General features: G+C 52.3%; 1 protein-coding gene across 1 annotated transcript in view; it reads left to right on the forward strand.

Annotated features, from left to right (window-relative positions):
• Positions 1 to 19,537, forward strand: part of LOC124020075 (periphilin-1-like) — a 37,310-nt gene that overhangs the window by 3,414 nt on the left and 14,359 nt on the right. Inside the window, exons 2-4 of the mRNA XM_046335484.1 lie at positions 4,384 to 4,525; positions 5,839 to 5,971; positions 11,038 to 11,099. Of these exons, the coding sequence (XP_046191440.1) occupies positions 4,384 to 4,525; positions 5,839 to 5,971; positions 11,038 to 11,099 (337 nt within the window). The remainder of the gene's footprint in view (positions 1 to 4,383; positions 4,526 to 5,838; positions 5,972 to 11,037; positions 11,100 to 19,537) is intronic.

Genomic DNA, 19,537 nt, shown 5'->3' on the forward strand with positions numbered 1-19,537 from the left:
TTGAAACTTTCATCAGGAGAATTGGAGTTGAATGTTCAAGCAGTCTAACCTTGTTAAACCAAACTGATCACCGTTCTGTTTCACTACAAGTAGCTCTCCTGAACCCCCCCCCCCACAGGAAAAAAATGATGCACTGTCATTATCTAAGTGACCAGAAGATGGCATTGTTGCACCATTTGTTTACCATGACAACCCATCTTTTTGACACAGCCTCCCCAATCAGCCCTGTTGACTGAAGCCCATGTCATGTTTTTAATGATTTGCATATCTGTGTGTCTCATTCTGTGTGAAATATTTATATAGTACCAGAGAATAATCACATACGCATCAGGTCTGGCCCATATCGGGCCCCGTCCACCTCTCTGCTCACATAGCTCTCTCCTGGGACTGGGAGAGAAACACACAAACACCTCAGGGTCGACTGCGGCCGCTCTGCTTTCACACCACGCCACACCTGGGTTCAAATGGTACTTGAATTACTTTCAAATATTTTATATGGGCTTGATTCAGCTTTGCCTGGCTGAATGGCTCCATAAAATAGTCCCAAATCAGAAAACCCCGCCCATCTGACACTCCAGGCAGACTCGAGCAAAAACTGAAAAGATTTCAAGTGGTATTTGAACCCTGGTCTGCACAGCGATGAGCGTACCATTCCTTGTGGCAGCCCGAGGTCACATACTAGTCTTTAAAACCCTGTCTGTCTGTCTGGTGTAACCTGACATGATAGAGGTGAAGGAAGATACAGGGTTAACAATGGCGTCTACTGAGTCACCCTCCGGACAGCACCATCACTATGACAGGAGTCATAACAGGACATAGGTCTTGTCACAACTGTGTAAGGCAGTCCGTACACTACGCCGTAGTAAGGTGATGGCCAGAGTGTGACAGAGCAGGGTTCTGTGACTGTCCCGGGGTCAGGAGATGAACCTGCAGCAGCAGAACTCGTCTGTTATTTTAAGGGCCAGGTGTTCAAGGTTCTTTCTTCTCACCTTCTTCAGTTCCTCAGGTGAAATAATAGAGAAAGTAATTACTGCCATAAATCAAGTTAATGTTGAGAGGTTATGATAGTCGCACGCCCGAGGCCCCTGTAATCCGGTTAGTTAGGTCTGGCCGTTGTTATTTGTCTTGGCGTATTTACCTGTCGTGACGGTGTAAAGGTGAGGATGCATGAAGAGACTGAGAGATTACTTGGTCTGATTCAACCTGAAGTTGACTGATGTTCCAACTGTATTTCTCATACAGTTGTACTCTTGACCTGAACTATAATCACCAGGACTAAAGTCATTAGATTGAGTTCTCCTTTTAGTGATCACTGCTAATGTACATTTTAGGTAGTCATTTTGAGATCCGTTCAGGCATTCTACAGGATTTAAAGACTTCAATATATATAGAATACAGTAACCAGGTTTGAGTGTGAGAGCAACTGCCTTACTTAATCAACAACACATCAACACAACACAATCAACACATATATATAAATATAGAATACAGTAACCACAGGTTTGGGTGTGAGAGCAACTGCCTTACTTAATCAACAACACATCAACACAACACAATCAACACATATATATAAATATAGAATACAGTAACCACAGGTTTGAGTGTGAGAGCAACTGCCTTACTTAATCAACAACACATCAACACAACACAATCAACACATATATATAAATATAGAATACAGTAACCACAGGTTTGGGTGTGAGAGCAACTGCCTTACTTACTCAACACCGCAGCAATATATATATAGAATACAGTAACCACAGGTTTGAGTGTGAGAGCAACTGCCTTACTTAATCAACAACACATCAACACAACACAATCAACACATATATATAAATATAGAATACAGTAACCACAGGTTTGGGTGTGAGAGCAACTGCCTTACTTACTCAACACCGCAGCAATATATATATAGAATACAGTAACCACAGGTTTGGGTGTGAGAGCAACTGCCTTACTTAATCAACACAGCAGCAATATATATAGAATACAGTAACCACAGGTTTGGGTGTGAGAGCAACTGCCTTACTTACTCAACACCGCAGCAATATATATAGAATACAGTAACCACAGGTTTGGGTGTGAGAACAACTGCCTTACTTAATCAACACAGCAGCAATATATATATATAGAATACAGTAACCACAGGTTTGGGTGTGAGAGCAACTGCCTTACTTAATCAACACAGCAGCAATATATATATAGAATACAGTAACCACAGGTTTGGGTGTGAGAACAACTGCCTTACTTAATCAACACAGCAGCAATATATATATAGAATACAGTAACCACAGGTTTGCAATATATATATAGAATACAGTAACCACGTGAGAGCAACTGCCTTACTTAATCAACACAGCAGCAATATATATATAGAATACAGTAACCACAGGTTTGGGTGTGAGAACAACTGCCTTACTTAATCAACACAGCAGCAATATATATATAGAATACAGTAACCACAGGTTTGGGTGTGAGAACAACTGCCTTACTTAATCAACACAGCAGCAATATATATATAGAATACAGTAACCACAGGTTTGGGTGTGAGCGCAACCGCCTTACTTAATCAACACAGCAGCAATATATATATAGAATACAGTAACCACAGGTTTGGGCGTGAGAACAACTGCCTTAATCAACACAGCAGCAATATAACAAAATATGTTCTGCTTGAACAACCGTCTCTAATTCAACACCTAGGCTTTTCATTTCACCCCGTGGGTCAGTTAGAGCCCAGTGTTAAACAGCCAGGGGTCACAGTTCCAGTTCAGAAGAGGGAGGGGAAAGTAGCAGGCTAATATTTAGGGGTAATATCGGCAGTAAAGACGTGGCCGTTTCCTTTGAGCACAGATGGGGTCAGACGAGGTCAGGGTACCCTTCAAACAACACCCTGTCTGCGTTCCAAACGGTACCCATTCCCCTGTGTAGTGCACCCCTTTTAACCAGAGCCCACAGTGCAGTATGTAGGGGATAGGGGGCCATTTGGCATGCATCCCCTGGGTCATTAAAGTTTTGTGAGGTCGGTCACTCCAAGCTGCTGGTTGGTTGGTTGGAGGACGGGGGAGATGAGGTTCAGGCTGGGGTCGCTGAGACCAGGTGCCTTTCATTTGTTTATACCCCCTCCTGCCCCTTGGCCTGCCTGGCTGGGTCATTCTACTGCCTGTCGTATAGGAGGCACATCATCAGCGAGGGCAACAAACCAGAGAGGATCAACAGTCTCAACAGGAGAGGAGAGAGAGGGCTGGAGGGTAAATTAATGTTCCTGGTTTTACTGCTGCTAACACAGATGTGTGTTTAGGAAGATAAAACTACCAGGGCTTAGCCTTTGCACAGAGAGCAACGGTAGAGTTTTAACAGAGTCATTAAAACCGCTTAGAAATACCATTTAGCCTGAAGATATTTAGATAAATATGTAGTTGGTTAGGTTTCTGTCCCAATTCATTTCGGAAGAAGCATTGATTCATGATGTGATGTTCTTGTGGACTTTCAGTCCTAATCTGTAGCAGTACTTTTTCCTCATTTTACAATGTCAGACATGAGAGGAAATGTGAAGATTCTTCATGTTTGGTGCTCAGATTGTGACCAGGGTGGTGTTCTGTTGCTGTGGTGGTATGTCCTCTCTACGGTACCTCATCTGTACACCATCTACCTCGGCCCGGTGCTTCCCTGTCTAGGAGCCTGTCTCACCGGTCTCTGACCTTCACCCCTGAGACCACGGGGTCACCCCTCCTGTCCGTGTCTGTCCTGGCAGCACGACAGGCTCCAGTGCTGATCCACCGTGACCAGGGGAGGAGTTATCTAAATAAACCCTTCAACATCTTGACAGTAGTGTCTTGTGTCCAGGGACGGCCCCCTTCTTAACCCAGATGTAGCAGAAGGTGGAGATCAACAGAGGAGGTTAATGGTTTCTCTGAGTGGAGTCGGACTCCCGGATACTTAGTGCTCAGTGACTGCCGTCAAATGACAGTTGGAGCTGTCTTGTTGAGCAGTCTTGTTGAGCAGTCTTGCTGAGCAGTCTTGCTGAGCAGTCTTGCTGAGCGGTTTTGCTGAGCTGTCTTGATGAGCTGTCTTGCTGAGCAGTCCCTCTAAAGTCAGGCCTAATTGCTCTGACACAGTGCAGATGGAAAGCTTTGACGAACAGCAGATAAAGGCTAGTGACCAAGACTCCAAGACATTCCCCTCCTACCTTTTTATATACCAGTATGCATTTGATGGTGACCTTTGGTTAAGATATAGTCCACTGCTTCCACTGATGTACTGTTTTTAAACCTCTTCGTTTACCTTAGTCCTTTAATGGCCAAGTACCTCCAGTATTAAAGCTGTGGTGTTCAGTCTGCTGATGAGATGTGGTCCTTGATGTGTGATTGTCTTTCCACCCAGAAGCAGTGGCCGTGCAGTACCCCCTCCCCCCAGCGTCAGGGCTCAGGGGATGTACCCTGCACCCCGCTCCCTGTCTGCTGTGGTCCCAGAGGGGGGGGATGACACCCTGATGCAGGCCATCCTAAACCTGGACAGAGGGTATGTATCTGGTACTACTACTATCCATTACGAACTAGACAGAGGGTATGTATCTGGTACTACTATCCATTACTAACTAAACAGAGGTATGTATCTGTCTGGTACTACTACTATCCATTACTAACTAGACAGAGGGTATGTATCTGGTACTACTACTACTATCCATTACGAACTAGACAGAGGGTATGTATCTGGTACTACTACTACTATCCATTACTAACTAGACAGAGGGTATGTATCTGTCTGGTACTACTACTATCCATTACTAACTAGGTAGATATGTATAGTGGTAAGGTTACTATATACAGGGTCAGTTCCAGTAGCATATTTACAATGAGCAGGGATACTGGAGTGATGGAGGTAGATATGGTAGATATGTGTAGGAGTGTGTCATTGTGTAGGGACCTGTGAGTTTGTCCGTGTGTAGGGCCCTGTGAGTTTGTCCGTGTGTAGGGCCCTGTGAGTGTGTCAGTGTGTAGGGCCCTGTCAGTGTGTCGGGCCCTGGGAGAGTGTTGGTGTGTGTAGGGCCCTGTCAGTGTGTAGGGCCCTGCGGGTGTGTCAGTGTGTAGGGCCCTGTCAGTGTGTCGGGCCCTGGGAGAGTGTTGGTGTGTCAGTGTGTAGGGCCCTGTCAGTGTGTAGGGCCCTGTCAGTGTGTCAGTGTGTAGGGCCCTGTCAGTGTGTCGGGCCCTGGGAGAGTGTTGGTGTGTCAGTGTGTAGGGCCCTGTCAGTGTGTCGGGCCCTGGGAGAGTGTTAGTGTGTGTAGGGCCCTGCGAGTGTGTCAGTGTGTCGGGCCCTGGGAGAGTGTTGGTGTGTCAGTGTGTGTAGGGCCCTGTCAGTGTGTAGGGCCCTGTCAGTGTGTCAGGCCCTGGGAGAGTGTTGGTGTGTCAGTGTGTGTAGGGCCCTGTCAGTGTCTCGGGCCCTGGGAGAGTGTTGGTGTGTCAGTGTGTGTAGGGCCCTGTCAGTGTCTCGGGCCCTGGGGGAGTGTTGGTGTGTCAGTGTGTGTTGGGCCCTGGGTGTGTGTTGGGCCCTGGGTGTGTATAGAGATTAAAATTCAAGGGTCAACTCAGTCTGTGTAGACATTTAGTTAGCTATGTATCAGTCATGGCTTGGGGATAGAAGCTGTTCTGGAGCCTGTTGGTGTCAGACTTGATGCATCGGTACCACTCAGACTCTAGATATGTGAAGATGCTGATCTCTCTCTCTCTGTATCTTCTATCTTGTCTTCTGTTATTTGACCCTTTACCATCTTTAGTTGAATGTACCGATTATATGTCACTCTAAGAGCATCTAAATCCCCCTTGTCTCTCACACCCACAGAAGGAAAGGCCCCTTGCCTCCCCTGAGAGCAGACGTCCCCCCTCCCCCCACAGCCGGTCCGGCTCCACCGTCAGTAGCAAGAGTTACTCTCCTGACAGAGCCAAGGGTCTCCCCCACCCCGCCCAGCAGAAAAGTAAGTACCTCCCCCACCACTCACTCCCTACCAATCATGTTCCTCTTGGGTTGCATTTAGTTCAGCAGCTTATGAAGAGCTGGGATTCCAGCTAAACTTGTCCAATAGACAGATGATAGCCCTGTGAATTGACATTTTGACCCTACTACATTATTGGAACCAGGGGAGAATCCTCAGCCTCTGTAGTTTAATCTTGTCATGGCGTGCTTTTAGTTGTGGACTATCCTGAAGCGCTCTCTGGTACCCCTGTGGCTGAGCAGCCCTGGGGTGGGTGTCTGTTCCCCAAACAGGCCCGTGGACAAGTACCCACGGGTCAGTGGTGCCCTGTGCTGTGTTACAGGCCCAGCTTTCGGAGTCCACGACTCCATAGTAGCATGCAGTGTGGAGCATGGGCGACTAACTCTCTTTACACTCCATACGGTGCTACCTGATTCACAATCTGGGGTCCAACTGGGCCGGCTCGGTTTCACATCCACATTAGTCGCTGAACCGAGCTGGAAAGGACATTCTGGAGCCAGCAGCGTCCAGTTCGGGTCGCCCCTATAGTGTGAATCAGTCATAGGTGTGATTGTCTCTTCCGCTGAGCATGTTGATTCTGCTCCTCCTCATCCGTGTATTGGTTCTAACAGCCATAATGATCGTCTATAGTAGCTCATTAGTCGACAGGAGCCGTTCCCAGCCGGCTGGCAGCCTGTGTGACTATAGTCTTAGTGACGTCCATGTTCTCTTCTCCATGGTCTCAGGGTGTGAGGAGTTTTGTCAGAGTGGGATGTCTGGTAAGTACAGGGAACAGAGGAAACTAGGATGGGTTCTAGAGACTATAGTGTTTTAGTGTAGAGAATGAACCATTATTGTAGCTAATATCATGAACAGAAATGTGTCTGCCGACTCAATGCTGGATTACTGTTATTTCATCAGAAGACTTCTGTCCTGTGTTTGTAATGACACACTATCGATCTAACCAAGGACGAAGTATGGAGAAATGGCTCTTTAGCTCCGTGGTCAAACACCAGCTCCCAAAAGGTTGAACCTCAACGTTGAATTGAGATATAGAATGAGGTTTAACAGTGAACCAACGTTCCCACCCTACGTCCAGCTCCGCCCATAATAAAAGTTTTCTGTGAAAGTATTTATACTGCTGGGTCTTTTTCAACTGAGGTAACCTGAGGGAGAGGTTTCTGTGAAGGTCTTTATACTGCTGGGTCTGTTTCAGCTGAGGGAGAGGTTTCTGTGTAGGTCTTTATACTGCTGGGTCTGTTTCAGCTGAGGTAACCTGAGGGAGAGGTTTCTGTGTAGGTCTTTATACTGCTGGGTCTGTTTCAGCTGAGGTGAGGTAACCTGAGGTTTCCGTGAAGGTCTTTATACTGCTGGGTCTGTTTTGAGGTAACCTGAGGGAGAGGTTTCCGTGAAGGTCTTTATACTGCTGGGTCTGTTTCAGCTGAGGTAACCTGAGGGAGAGGTTTAACCCGTGAAGGTCTTTATACTGCTGGGTCTGTTTCAGCTGAGGTAACCTGAGGAGAGGTTTCTGAGGGAGAGGTTTCCGTGAAGGTCTTTATACTGCTGGGTCTGTTTCAGCTGAGGTAACCTGAGGGAGAGGTTTCCGTGAAGGTCTTTATACTGCTGGGTCTGTTTCAGCTGAGGTAACCTGAGGGAGAGGTTTCCGTGAAGGTCTTTATACTGCTGGGTCTGTTTCAGCTGAGGTAACCTGAGGGAGAGGTTTCTGTGAGTCTTTATAGGTTTCAGCTGAGGTGAAGGTCTTTATACTGCTGGGTCTGTTTCAGCTGAGGTAACCTGAGGAGAGGTTTCCGTGAAGGTCTTTATACTGCTGGGTCTGTTTCAGCTGAGGTAATGAAGGTCTTTATACTGCTGGGTCTGTTTCAGCTGAGGTAACCTGAGGGAGAGGTTTCCGTGAAGGTCTTTATACTGCTGGGTCTGTTTCAGCTGAGGTAACCTGAGAGAGAGGTTTCCGTGAAGGTCTTTATACTGCTGGGTCTGTTTCAGCTGAGGTAACCTGAGGGGAGAGGTTTCCTGGGTCTGTTTCAAGGTCTTTATACTGCTGGGTCTGTTTCAGCTGAGGTAACCTGAGAGAGAGGTTTCTGTGAAGGTCTTTATACTGCTGGGTCTGTTTCAGCTGAGGTAACCTGAGAGAGAGAGACTGCTGGGGTTTGAAGGTCTTTATACTGTTGGGTCTGTTTCAACTGAGGTAACCTGAGGGAGAGGTTTCCGTGAAGGTCTTTATACTGCTGGGTCTGTTTCAGCTGAGGTAACCTGAGGGAGAGGTTTCCGTGAAGGTCTTTATACTGCTGGGTCTGTTTCAGCTGAGGTAACCTGAGGGAGAGGTTTCTGTGAAGGTCTTTATACTGCTGGGTCTGTTTCAGCTGAGGTAACCTGAGAGAGGTTTCTGTGGTCTTTATACTGCTGGGTCTGTTTCAGCTGAGGTAACCGTGAGAGGTTTCTGAAGGTCTTTATACTGCTGGGTCTGTTTCAGCTGAGGTAACCTGAGAGAGAGGTTTCCGTGAAGGTCTGTATACTGCTGGGTCTGTTTCAGCTGAGGTAACCTGAGGGAGGTTTCCGTGAAGGTTTCTGCTGGGTCTGTTACAGCTGAGGTAACCTGGGTTTCTGTCTTATACTGCTGGGTCTGTTTCAGCTGAGGTAACCTGAGAGAGAGCGTTGCTAATTGGTCGGCTGGCCTGCCGTCTTCACGCTCTCTCTGCCACTTTGTTATGGATCATAAAAACGCTGTCAGCTTGTGTGTGTAGAGACATGGAGGAAGGAGTAGGGTGTCGACTCTCTCTAATGGATATAACTGCTGTGTGGGTCGACATGTTAGTGTGGGAGATGGATGTTACTGGCCACCATGTTGGCTCTGTCAACCCTTTTCCAGGGGCAAGACCAAACTAATATCCTCCACCCACAGGTTCTCTCTGGTCTTTCTCAATCCCACTTTCACATTCAGTTATGGAGTGTTTTTGATAACATGGAAATGAATTCTGTTCAACCCACAAAGTCGGCCAAGGGATTTGACACAGTCACACATCTCTCCACTAGAGATGTCATTCAGAAGGTATCGTCCATCAGAGTTGAGTTCAGCAGTCTATCTGAATAATGGTATGTGGTGCAGGGAGAAGGAGCCCTCTTCATTAAACATGGAACCAGCACCTCATTTGAATTTCTCCTGGGAGTGTCTGAGCATGGTGTTTGAAAAACACAGACATGGACCTAATGGGTAATTGACCATGGCGCCTGCGGTGGTGCCCACTGGGCATCGATGCTGCTTGGGCATCAAGCCTCTGGCAACACAGGTCAGAGAGAGCGAGAGACGGAAAGAGGAGAGTGCCAACAGACGAATGAGGACATGCAATTCAGTCTGACTCGCCTGCAGGGTGTCTCCTAATGCAGGCTTATTATGCACCCATCCACAGGATCCAGTGCAGGATCTGACTCAGTTTAAACACAGCAGAGGGGATAGGAGGGGACAAGCCTGGCTGGAGAGGACTACAGAGGTTTAAACACAGTACAGAGGGGATAGGAGGGGACAAGCCTGGCTGGAGAGGACTACAGAGGTTTAAACACAGTACAGAGGGGATAGGAGGGGACACGCCTGGCTGGAGAGGACTACAGAGGTTTAAACACAGTGCAGAGGGGATAGGAGGGGACAAGCCTGGCTGGAGAGGACTACAGAGGTTTAAACACAGTACAGAGGGGATAGGAGGGGACACGCCTGGCTGGAGAGGACTACAGAGGTTTAAACACAGTGCAGAGGGGATAGGAGGGGACACGCCTGGCTGGAGAGGACTACAGAGGTTTAAACACAGTACAGAGGGGATAGGAGGGGACAAGCCTGGCTGGAGAGGACTACAGAGGTTTAAACACAGTACAGAGGGGATAGGAGGGGACAAGCCTGGCTGGAGAGGACTACAGAGGACTACAGACAAGCCTGGCTGGAGAGGACTACAGAGGTTTAAACACAGTACAGAGGAGGGGACACGCCTGGCTGGAGAGGACTACAGAGGTTTAAACACATCCCAAATAATAACAGGAGCTGGACAAAGATCCAATGCAATGGTGGATGGAGACTGTCTGGCGGTGTGTCGGATGGAGACTGTCTGGCGGTGTGTCGGATGGAGACTGTCTGGCGGTGTGTCGGATGGAGACTGTCTGGCGGATGGGTGTCGGATGGAGACTGTCAGGCGGATGGAGACTGTGTGTCGGATGGAGACTGTCGGATGGAGACTGTCTGGCGGTGTGTCGGATGGAGACTGTCTGGCGGTGTGTCGGATGGAGACTGTCTGGCGGTGTGTCGGATGGAGACTGTCTGGCGGGTGTGTCGGATGGAGACTGTCTGGCGGTGTGTCGGATGGAGACTGTCTGGCGGTGTGTCGGATGGAGACTGTCTGGCGGTGTGTCGGATGGAGACTGTCTGGCGGTGTGTCGGATGGAGACTGTCTGGCGGTGTGTCGGATGGAGACTGTCTGGCGGTGTGTCGGATGGAGACTGTCTGGCGGTGTGTCGGATGGAGACTGTCTGGAGACTGGTGTGTCGGATGGAGACTGTCTGGCGGTGTGTCGGATGGAGACTGTCTGGCGGTGTGTCGGGTGGAGACTGTCTGGCGGTGTGTCGGTGGAGACTGTCTGGCGGTGACTGTCTGGCGGTGTGTCGGATGGAGACTGTCTGGCGGTGTGTCGGGTGGAGACTGTCTGGCGGTGTGTCGGGTGGAGACTGTCTGGCGGTGTGTCGGGTGGAGACTGTCTGGCGGTGTGTCGGGTGGAGACTGTCTGGCGGTGTGTCGGGTGGAGACTGTCTGGCGGTGTGTCGGGTGGAGACTGTCTGGCGGTGTGTCGGGTGGAGACTGTCTGGCGGTGTGTCGGGTGGAGACTGTCTGGCGGTGTGTCGGGTAGAGACTGTCTGGCGGTGTGTCGGGTGTAGATTTGGCGGTGTGGTCTACACCGCCAAGATCACACTACACTGAGTGGTCTTTTTCATTGTACTGGCTCGAGGTGTTGTTCTGAATGAATCCCTCCTCCATCCCTCAGACTCTGTTGTGTTCTTTCTCTCTCCCTCTCCAGACAAAGACAGGCCCCCTGGTCATTCTCAGGACGGGTCACCTCAGAGCATAGCGTCCACTAAGGTGAGTCCTGCTGATGAAGTGTTTTACACATTTAAAAACGGGGGGGAGGGTGCTGGACAAAAAGGAAGAGTCACCACTATAGTTAGCTGTTCATGCTTTAATTCATGTCAGTCTGTGATTTATTTAAGCAATAAGGCCCAAGGGGGTGTGGTATATGGCCAATACACCGCGGCTAAGGGCTGTTCTTAGGCACGACGCAACGCGGAGGTGCCTTATTGCTATTTAAAAACTGGGAGGAGAGAGACTGGCTGGCTGTTTCCTCTGCCTTTCTCTTGACGACTGAAGCGGTACTGACTGAGTGGAACTAGACTCCCATGGGGATATGGGATAGTGAATGTGTGATGCTCCACCATACTGAATACACAGAGCTGCCTGATGCTCTACCGTACTGAATACACACAGCTGCCTGATGCTCTACCGTACTGAATACACACAGCTGCCTGATGCTCTACCGTACTGAATACACACAGCTGCCTGATGCTCCACCGTACTGAATACACAGAGCTGCCTGATGCTCTACCGTACTGAATACACACAGCTGCCTGATGCTCCACCGTACTGAATACACAGAGCTGCCTGATGCTCCACGTTACTGAATACACAGAGCTGCCTGATGCTCCACGTTACTGAATACACAGAGCTGCCTGATGCTCCACGTTACTGAATACACAGAGCTGCCTGATGCTCCACCGTACTGAATACACAGAGCTGCCTGATGCTCCACTGTACTGAATACACAGAGCTGCCTGGTGCTCCACCGTACTGAATACACAGAGCTGCCTGGTGCTCCACCGTACTGAATACACAGAGCTGCCTGATGCTCCATGTTACTGAATACACAGAGCTGCCTGATGCTCCACCGTACTGAATACACAGAGCTGCCTGATGCTCCACCGTACTGAATACACAGAGCTGCCTGATGCTCCACCGTTACTGAATACACAGAGCTGCCTGATGCTCCACCGCCTGACTGAATACACAGAGCTGCCTGGCACGCTAGTGACGCTACATTATCTATGGTCTCTGTTTCATCATATCACCTCTAACAAACAAACCTCTTGACAAATTATTCTGGAACATCTTAGAAGTGTTAAAGTGCTGTGAATCATCTGATGTCAGTTGTGTTGGTAAATATTTTCTGTATACTCTGGGTAGAATCATCCTTTTGATTTGGGCTGACATTTAGACAACCGTTTGAACCTAGCCAGACACTTTCTGAAACTTTATCCTCCGAGAGATCGGAAGGCGCACCGGTACCTCCCTTGGAGATCGTGTGTGTGTGTGTGTGTGTGTGTGTGTGTGTGTGTGTGTGTGTGTGTGTGTGTGTGTGTGTGTGTGTGTGTGTGTGTGTGTGTGTGTGTGTGTGTGTGTGTGTGTGTGTGTGTGTGTGTGTGTGTGTGTGTACCAATAAACCCTCTGTGATGAAAGTATTTTTTGTTAGTGAGAGCCCCGCCGCGACCTCCTCCATCCCTCCAACCCTCTGTTTGATCTGGTCACGACAGGCAGGCGGTGTGTTCCCCTCCTCCTCTCTCTCCCTGGTTTAGAACCCAGAACCTTAGTCAAGATCAAAGAGCTCTGCCATGAGTAAACTCATTTTAATGGGAGAGCGTGTAGGTTCAACAAACACTCTTGCTTTTGGGAGTTATCCTTAAGAGAACACAGACGCACACAGGCACCACGTCTCCCTGGGTAACTGCTCAGGCTTACACAGATCTGGGATGTTTAGGGTGTGTTCATGATGTGTTCTTAAAAGGCTAGACATTGAAGTGGGACTGGGAGAGAAAGAGAGCCTGACTGCTTACACAGGCAGACCAATTCTGATATTTTTCCCACTAATTGGTATTTTGGCCAATCATATCAGATATTTTTTAGAGCCCCACTCTCTCTCTTCCTGGCCCCCCTCCCCCCCTCACCACTCTCACTCTTCCTGCCCCCCCCAAGTCACTAATGCGACTTGACTCTCTAACTTGCTTCCTCTCTCCAGAATGTTTAATCAAGCATAGCCAGCTCTCTGCATCCCCAGTCCCCTAGCTAGCCCCTTAAAGGATACAATACGAAATGAGGACTGAGCGATGCAGAGGGAGAGGGGTAGAAAGAGAGAGAGACTGAGGGGGGTAGAGAGAGCGAGAGACTGAGAGGGGTAGAGAGAGCGAGAGACGGAGAAGGGTAGAGAGAGCGAGAGACGGAGAGGGGTAGAAAGAGCGAGAGACGGAGAGGGGTAGAAAGAGACGGAGAGGGGTAGAAAGAGAGACGGAGAGGGGTAGAGAGAGAGACGGAGAGGGGTAGAGAGAGAGACGGAGAGGGGTAGAGAGAGAGACGGAGAGGGGTAGAGAGAGAGACGGAGAGGGGAGAGAGAGTAGAGAGACGGACGAGAGAGGGGTAGGGAGAGAGAGACGGAGAGGGGTAGAGAGAGCGAGAGACGGAGAGGGGTAGAGAGAGCGAGAGACGGAGAGGGGTAGAGAGAGCGAGAGACGGAGAGGGGTAGAGAGAGCGAGAGAGACGGAGAGGGGTAGAGAGAGCGAGAGACGGAGAGGGGTAGAGAGAGAGAGACGGAGAGGGGTAGAGAGAGCGAGAGACGGAGAGGGGTAGAGAGAGCGAGAGACGGAGAGGGGGTAGAGAGAGCGAGAGACGGAGAGGGGTAGAGAGAGCGAGAGACGGAGAGGGGTAGAGAGAGCGAGAGACGGAGAGGGGTAGAGAGAGCGAGAGACGGAGAGGGGTAGAGAGAGCGAGAGACGGAGAGGGGTAGAGAGAGCGAGAGACGGAGAGGGGTAGAGAGAGCGAGAGACGGAGAGGGGTAGAGAGAGCGAGAGACGGAGAGGGGTAGAGAGAGCGAGAGACGGAGAGGGGTAGAGAGAGCGAGAGGCGGAGAGGGGTAGAGAGAGCGAGAGACGGAGAGGGGTAGAGAGAGCGAGAGGCGGAGAGGGGTAGAGAGAGCGAGAGGCGGAGAGGGGTAGAGAGAGCGAGAGGCGGAGAGGGGTAGAGAGAGCGAGAGGCGGAGAGGGGTAGAGAGAGCGAGAGGCGGAGAGGGGTAGAGAGAGCGAGAGCGGAGAGGGGTAGAGAGAGAGCGGAGAGGGGTAGAGAGAGCGGAGAGAGGGGTAGAGAGAGAGAGGCGGAGAGGGGTAGAGAGAGCGAGAGGCGGAGAGGGGTAGAGAGAGAGAGGGGCGGAGAGCGGAGGGGTAGAGAGAGCGAGAGAGCGAGAGGGGAGAGAGAGCGAGAGGCGGAGGAGAGGGTAGAGAGGCGAGAGGCGGAGAGGGGTAGAGAGAGCGAGAGGCGGAGGCGGAGGGGTAGAGAGAGCGAGAGAGAGAGGGGTAGAGAGAGGGGTAGAGAGAGCGAGAGGCGGAGAGAGGGGGAGAGGGGAGAGCGAGAGGCGGAGAGGGGTAGAGAGAGCGAGAGGCGGAGAGGGGTAGAGAGAGCGAGAGGCGGAGAGGGGTAGAGGCGGAGAGGGTAGAGGCGGAGAGGGGTAGAGAGAGCGGAGAGGGGTAGAGAGGCGAGAGAGGGGAGAGAGAGCGAGAGGCGGAGAGGGGTAGAGAGAGCGAGAGGCGGAGAGGGGTAGAGAGAGCGAGAGGCGGAGAGGGGTAGAGAGAGCGAGAGGCGGAGAGGGGTAGAGAGAGCGGAGAGGGGTAGAGAGAGCGAGAGACGAGAGAGAGAGAGAGACGAGAGGCGGAGAGGGGTAGAGAGAGAGAGGCGGAGAGGGGTAGAGAGAGAGAGGCGGAGAGGGGTAGAGAGAGAGACGGAGAGGGGTAGAGAGAGAGAGAGAGACGGAGAGGGGTAGAGAGAGAGAGAGACGGAGAGAGGGGTAGAGAGAGCGGAGAGGGGTAGAGAGACGGAGGCGGAGAGGGGTAGAGAGAGAGAGAGACGGAGAGGGGTAGAGAGAGAGACGGAGAGGGGTAGAGAGAGAGACGGAGAGGGGTAGAGAGAGAGAGAGACGGAGAGGGGTAGAGAGAGAGAGAGACGGAGAGGGGTAGAGAGAGAGAGACGGAGAGGGGTAGAGAGACGAGAGACGGAGAGGGGTAGAGAGAGCGAGAGGCGGAGAGGGGTAGAGAGAGAGACGGAGAGGGGTAGAGAGAGAGAGAGAGGGGTAGAGAGACAGAGAGAGGGGAGAGGGGGTAGAGAGAGAGAGAGACGGAGAGGGGTAGAGAGAGAGAGAGAGGGGAGAGAGGAGGGGTGAGAGGGGAGAGAGAGACGGAGAGGGGTAGAGAGAGCGAGAGGCGGAGAGGGGGAGAGAGAGAGAGACGGAGAGGGGTAGAGAGAGAGACGGAGAGGGGTAGAGAGAGAGAGGCGGAGAGGGGTAGAGAGAGAGATGAGAGGGGTAGAGAGGGGTGAGAGGGGTAGAGAGAGAGACGGAGAGGGGTAGAGAGACGAGAGCGGAGAGGGGTAGAGAGAGACGGAGAGGGGTAGAGAGAGACGGGAGGGGTAGAGAGGAGGCGGAGAGGGGTAGAGAGAGACGGAGAGGGGTAGAGAGAGACGGAGAGGGGTAGAGAGAGAGAGGCGGAGAGGGGTAGAGAGAGAGGCGGAGAGGGGCGATGAGAGGGGTAGAGAGAGAGAGAGACGGAGAGGGGTAGAGAGAGACGAGAGGCGGAGAGGGGTAGAGAGAGAGGCGGAGAGGGGTAGGAGAGAGACGAGATGGAGAGGGGTAGAGAGACTGATGGAGGGGTAGAGAGACGGAGGGGTAGAGAGACTGATGGAGGGGTAGAGAGAGAGACTGATGGAGGGGTAGAGAGACTGATGGAGGGGTAGAGAGACTGATGGAGGGGTAGAGAGACTGATGAGGGGTAGAGAGACTGATGGAGGGGTAGAGAGACTGATGGAGGGGTAGAGAGACGAGAGGCGGGAGGGGTAGAGAGACGAGATGGAGGGGTAGAGAGACTGATGGAGGGGTAGAGAGACTGATGGAGGGGTAGAGAGACTGATGGAGGGGTAGAGAGACTGATGGAGGGGTAGAGAGACTGATGGAGGGGTAGAGAGACTGATGGAGGGGTAGAGAGACTGATGGAGGGGTAGAGAGACTGATGGAGGGGTAGAGAGACTGATGGAGAGGGGTAGAGAGAGAGATGGAGGGGTGAGGGGTAGAGAGAGCGAGAGGCGGAGAGGGGTAGAGAGAGCGAGAGACTGAGAGGGGTAGAGAGACTGAGGAGGGGTAGAGAGACGAGATGGAGGGGTAGAGAGAGAGATGGAGGGGTAGAGAGACTGATGGAGGGGTAGAGAGACTGATGGAGGGGTAGAGAGACTGATGGAGGGGTAGAGAGAGCGAGATGGAGGGGTAGAGAGACGAGAGGCGGAGAGGGGTAGAGAGAGCGAGAGTGGAGAGGGGTAGAGAGCGAGAGTGAAAGGGGTAGAGAGACGAGAGTGGAGGGGTAGAGAGACAGAGTGGAAGGGGTAGAGAGACAGAGTGAAAGGGGTAGAGAGACAGAGAGAGGGGTAGAGAGAGCGAGAGGCGGAGAGGGGTAGAGAGAGAGAGCGGAGAGGGGTAGAGAGACTGAGGCAGAGAGGGGTAGAGAGAGAGAGGCGGAGAGGGGTAGAGAGAGCGAGAGAGAGGGGTAGAGAGAGACGAGAGGCGGAGAGGGGTGAGAGAGAGAGAGGCGAGACGGAGAGGGGTAGAGAGAGAGAGGCGGAGAGGGGTAGAGAGAGCGAGAGGAGAGGGGTAGAGAGACGAGAGGCGGAGAGAGGGAGAGAGAGATCCAGCAGTATAGAAGCAATGAGAGTTGGAGTTTTCGGAGAGGGGTCTTAGAGAGAGTCTCTGACACAGGGGGGCCAGACTGTTATACCCAGTGGGGGAGGGATAGATGCTGCGGGAGGGGTAGAGAGAGCGATAGGCTAAAGAGGGTTAATTGCGAGAGCTCTGAGGGGTGTGATTTGATCAGAGACATCTCGGATTTTGTTTTGGGGTTTATTTGAACTTTTCCCATGATGCAAAAATGCAGAGTCTCGCGGAGAGGGGTAGAAAGAGAGGGGATGCTCCACTTCGATGCTGACCAGAGCACTGTGGTGTTTTGAGGACACTGCGAGAGGCGGAGAGGGGGGATCGAGAGGCGGGAGAGGGGTAGAGAGAGCGGAGAGGCGGATTCACTGTAGATTGATAGAGAGGACAATGGAGAAGGACTTTATGCTTAAAACAGTTATGTTTTTTGTCTTAAAGATCACTTAAAATAGACCCTTGAATAATAATGAAATAAATGAATATAGAAGAGCTTGGCGGAGAGGGGGTAGAGAGAGCAGAAGATCCTTCTTCCAGCCAGAGACCCAGGACACCATCTCTCTCTGAGAGGGGTCCCCAGGAGAGAGGCGGAGAGGGGTAGAGAGAGGAGATCGGAGGAGGGCCGGAGAGGGGCCCCCCATCGAGAGACCCCAAGACCCAGAGACGGAGAGGGGAGAGAGAGCGAGAGCCGGGAGGGCCAAGGCCCGGGAATAGAGCAGGTACCCAGAGACAGCCATGTCTCTGGGAGAGGGGTGAGAGAGACGAGAGCGGAGAGGGGCCCAGAGAGAGCCAGGCGGAGAGGGGTAGAGAGAGCCCACACGGAGACACTTCAGCCCAACACAGCCAGGTCTCTGGGTAGAGAGAGCGAGACGGACACTTCAGGTTATTTATCATATGTATAATGATAGAGAGAGGCGGACATTAAACAGTCAGGTCAGGGGTGGTCTGAGAGGCGGAGAGGGGTAGAGAGGCCTGGAGTTTTTCCTTATCCGGTCATCTGAAGCAGGAGAAACTCCTGGGCCGAGTCATGGTTTCTTATCAGTGTAGAGAGCTGCAAACAGCCAGATGTCCAGACATACCAGGAGAGACGGAGAGGGGTAGAGAGAGGGTAATATAGACCCCCACCGGAGAGGGGTAGAGAGAGCGAGAGGCGGAGAGGGGGTTAATATAGAGACCCGAGAGGCCCAGCCTAGTTCTACCCAGGTTAATATACCAGGCCCCACCCAGCCTAGAGCGAGACCCAGGTAGAGAGAGATACCACCCCCCAGCCTAGTTCTACCCAGGTTTATATACGAGAGGCCCCCACCCAGCCTAATTCGGACCCAGGTTTATATAGACCCCCACCCAGCCTAATTCTACCCAGGGTAGAGAGAGCGAGACCCCGGAGAGGGGTAGTTCTACCCAGGTTAGATATACGAGACCCGGACCCAGCCTAGTTCTAGAGGTTTATATACCAGCCCCACGGAGAGGGTAGAAGAGCGAGACCCAGGGGTAGAGAGCGAGACCCAGCCTAATTCTACGGAGAGGTTTAGCGAGACCAGAGAGTCGGAGGAGAGGGGTAGATAGAGCGAGAGGCGGAGAGGGGTAGAGAGAGCGAGACGGAGAGGGGTAGAGAGACCACGGAGAGGGGTAGAGAGACGAGAGGCGGAGAGGGGTAGAGAGAGCGAGAGGCGGAGAGGGGTAGAGAGACGAGAGACGGAGAGGGGTAGAGAGAGCGAGAGACGGAGAGGGGTACCCAGAGAGCGGAGAGGGGTAGAGAGACGGAGAGGGGTAGAGAGAGCGAGAGGCGGAGAGGGGTAGAGAGAGCGAGAGGCGGAGAGGGGTAGAGAGAGCGAGAGGCGGAGAGGGGTAGAGAGAGCGAGAGGCGGAGAGGGGTAGAGAGAGCGAGAGGCGGAGAGAGGGGGTAGAGAGCGACCACGGAGGGTAGAGAGAGAGAGCGAGAGGGAGACAGAGAGAGCGAGAGGCGGAGAGGGGTAGAGAGAGCGAGAGGCGGAGAGGGGTAGAGAGAGCGAGAGTTCGGAGAGGGGTAGAGAGAGCAACCAGGAGAGGGGTAGAGAGAGCGAGAGGCGGAGAGGGGTAGAGAGAGCGAGAGGCGGAGTTCTACCCAGGTAAGAGAGCGAGAGGCGGAGAGGGGTAGAGAGAGCGAGAGGCGGAGAGGGGTAACAGAGGCGGAGAGAGAGAGGCGGAGAGGGGTAGAGAGTTCGAGAGGCGGAGAGGGGTAGAGAGAGCGAGAGGCGGAGAGGGGTAGAGAGAGCGAGAGGCGGAGAGGGCCTAGAGAGACCCAGGAGAGGCGGAGAGGGGTAGAGAGAGAGCGGAGAGGCGGAGAGGGGTAGAGAGAGCGAGAGGCGGAGAGGGGTAGTTCGAGAGGCGGAGAGGGGTAGAGAGAGCGAGAGGCGGAGACCACCCAGCGAGTTCGGAGAGGGGTAGAGAGAGCGAGACATACCACCAGACGGAGAGGGGTAGAGAGAGCAGCCTAGTAGAGAGAGCGAGAGGCGGAGAGGGGTAGAGAGAGCGAGAGGCGGAGTCTAGTTCTACCGGAGGTTAGAGAGAGCGAGAGGCGGAGAGGGGTAGAGAGAGCGAGAGGCGGAGAGGTTAGGGAGAGCGAGACGGAGACCCAGAGAGAGCGAGAGGCGGAGAGGGGTAGAGAGAGCCACCACCGGAGAGGGTAGAGAGTTCGAGAGGCGGAGAGGGGTAGAAGAGCGACCACGGAGAGGGGTAGAGAGAGCGAGAGGCGGAGAGGGGT

The sequence above is a fragment of the Oncorhynchus gorbuscha genome, unplaced genomic scaffold (assembly GCF_021184085.1).
Source record: "Oncorhynchus gorbuscha isolate QuinsamMale2020 ecotype Even-year unplaced genomic scaffold, OgorEven_v1.0 Un_scaffold_759, whole genome shotgun sequence".
In the NCBI taxonomy this organism is placed as follows: domain Eukaryota; kingdom Metazoa; phylum Chordata; class Actinopteri; order Salmoniformes; family Salmonidae; genus Oncorhynchus; species Oncorhynchus gorbuscha.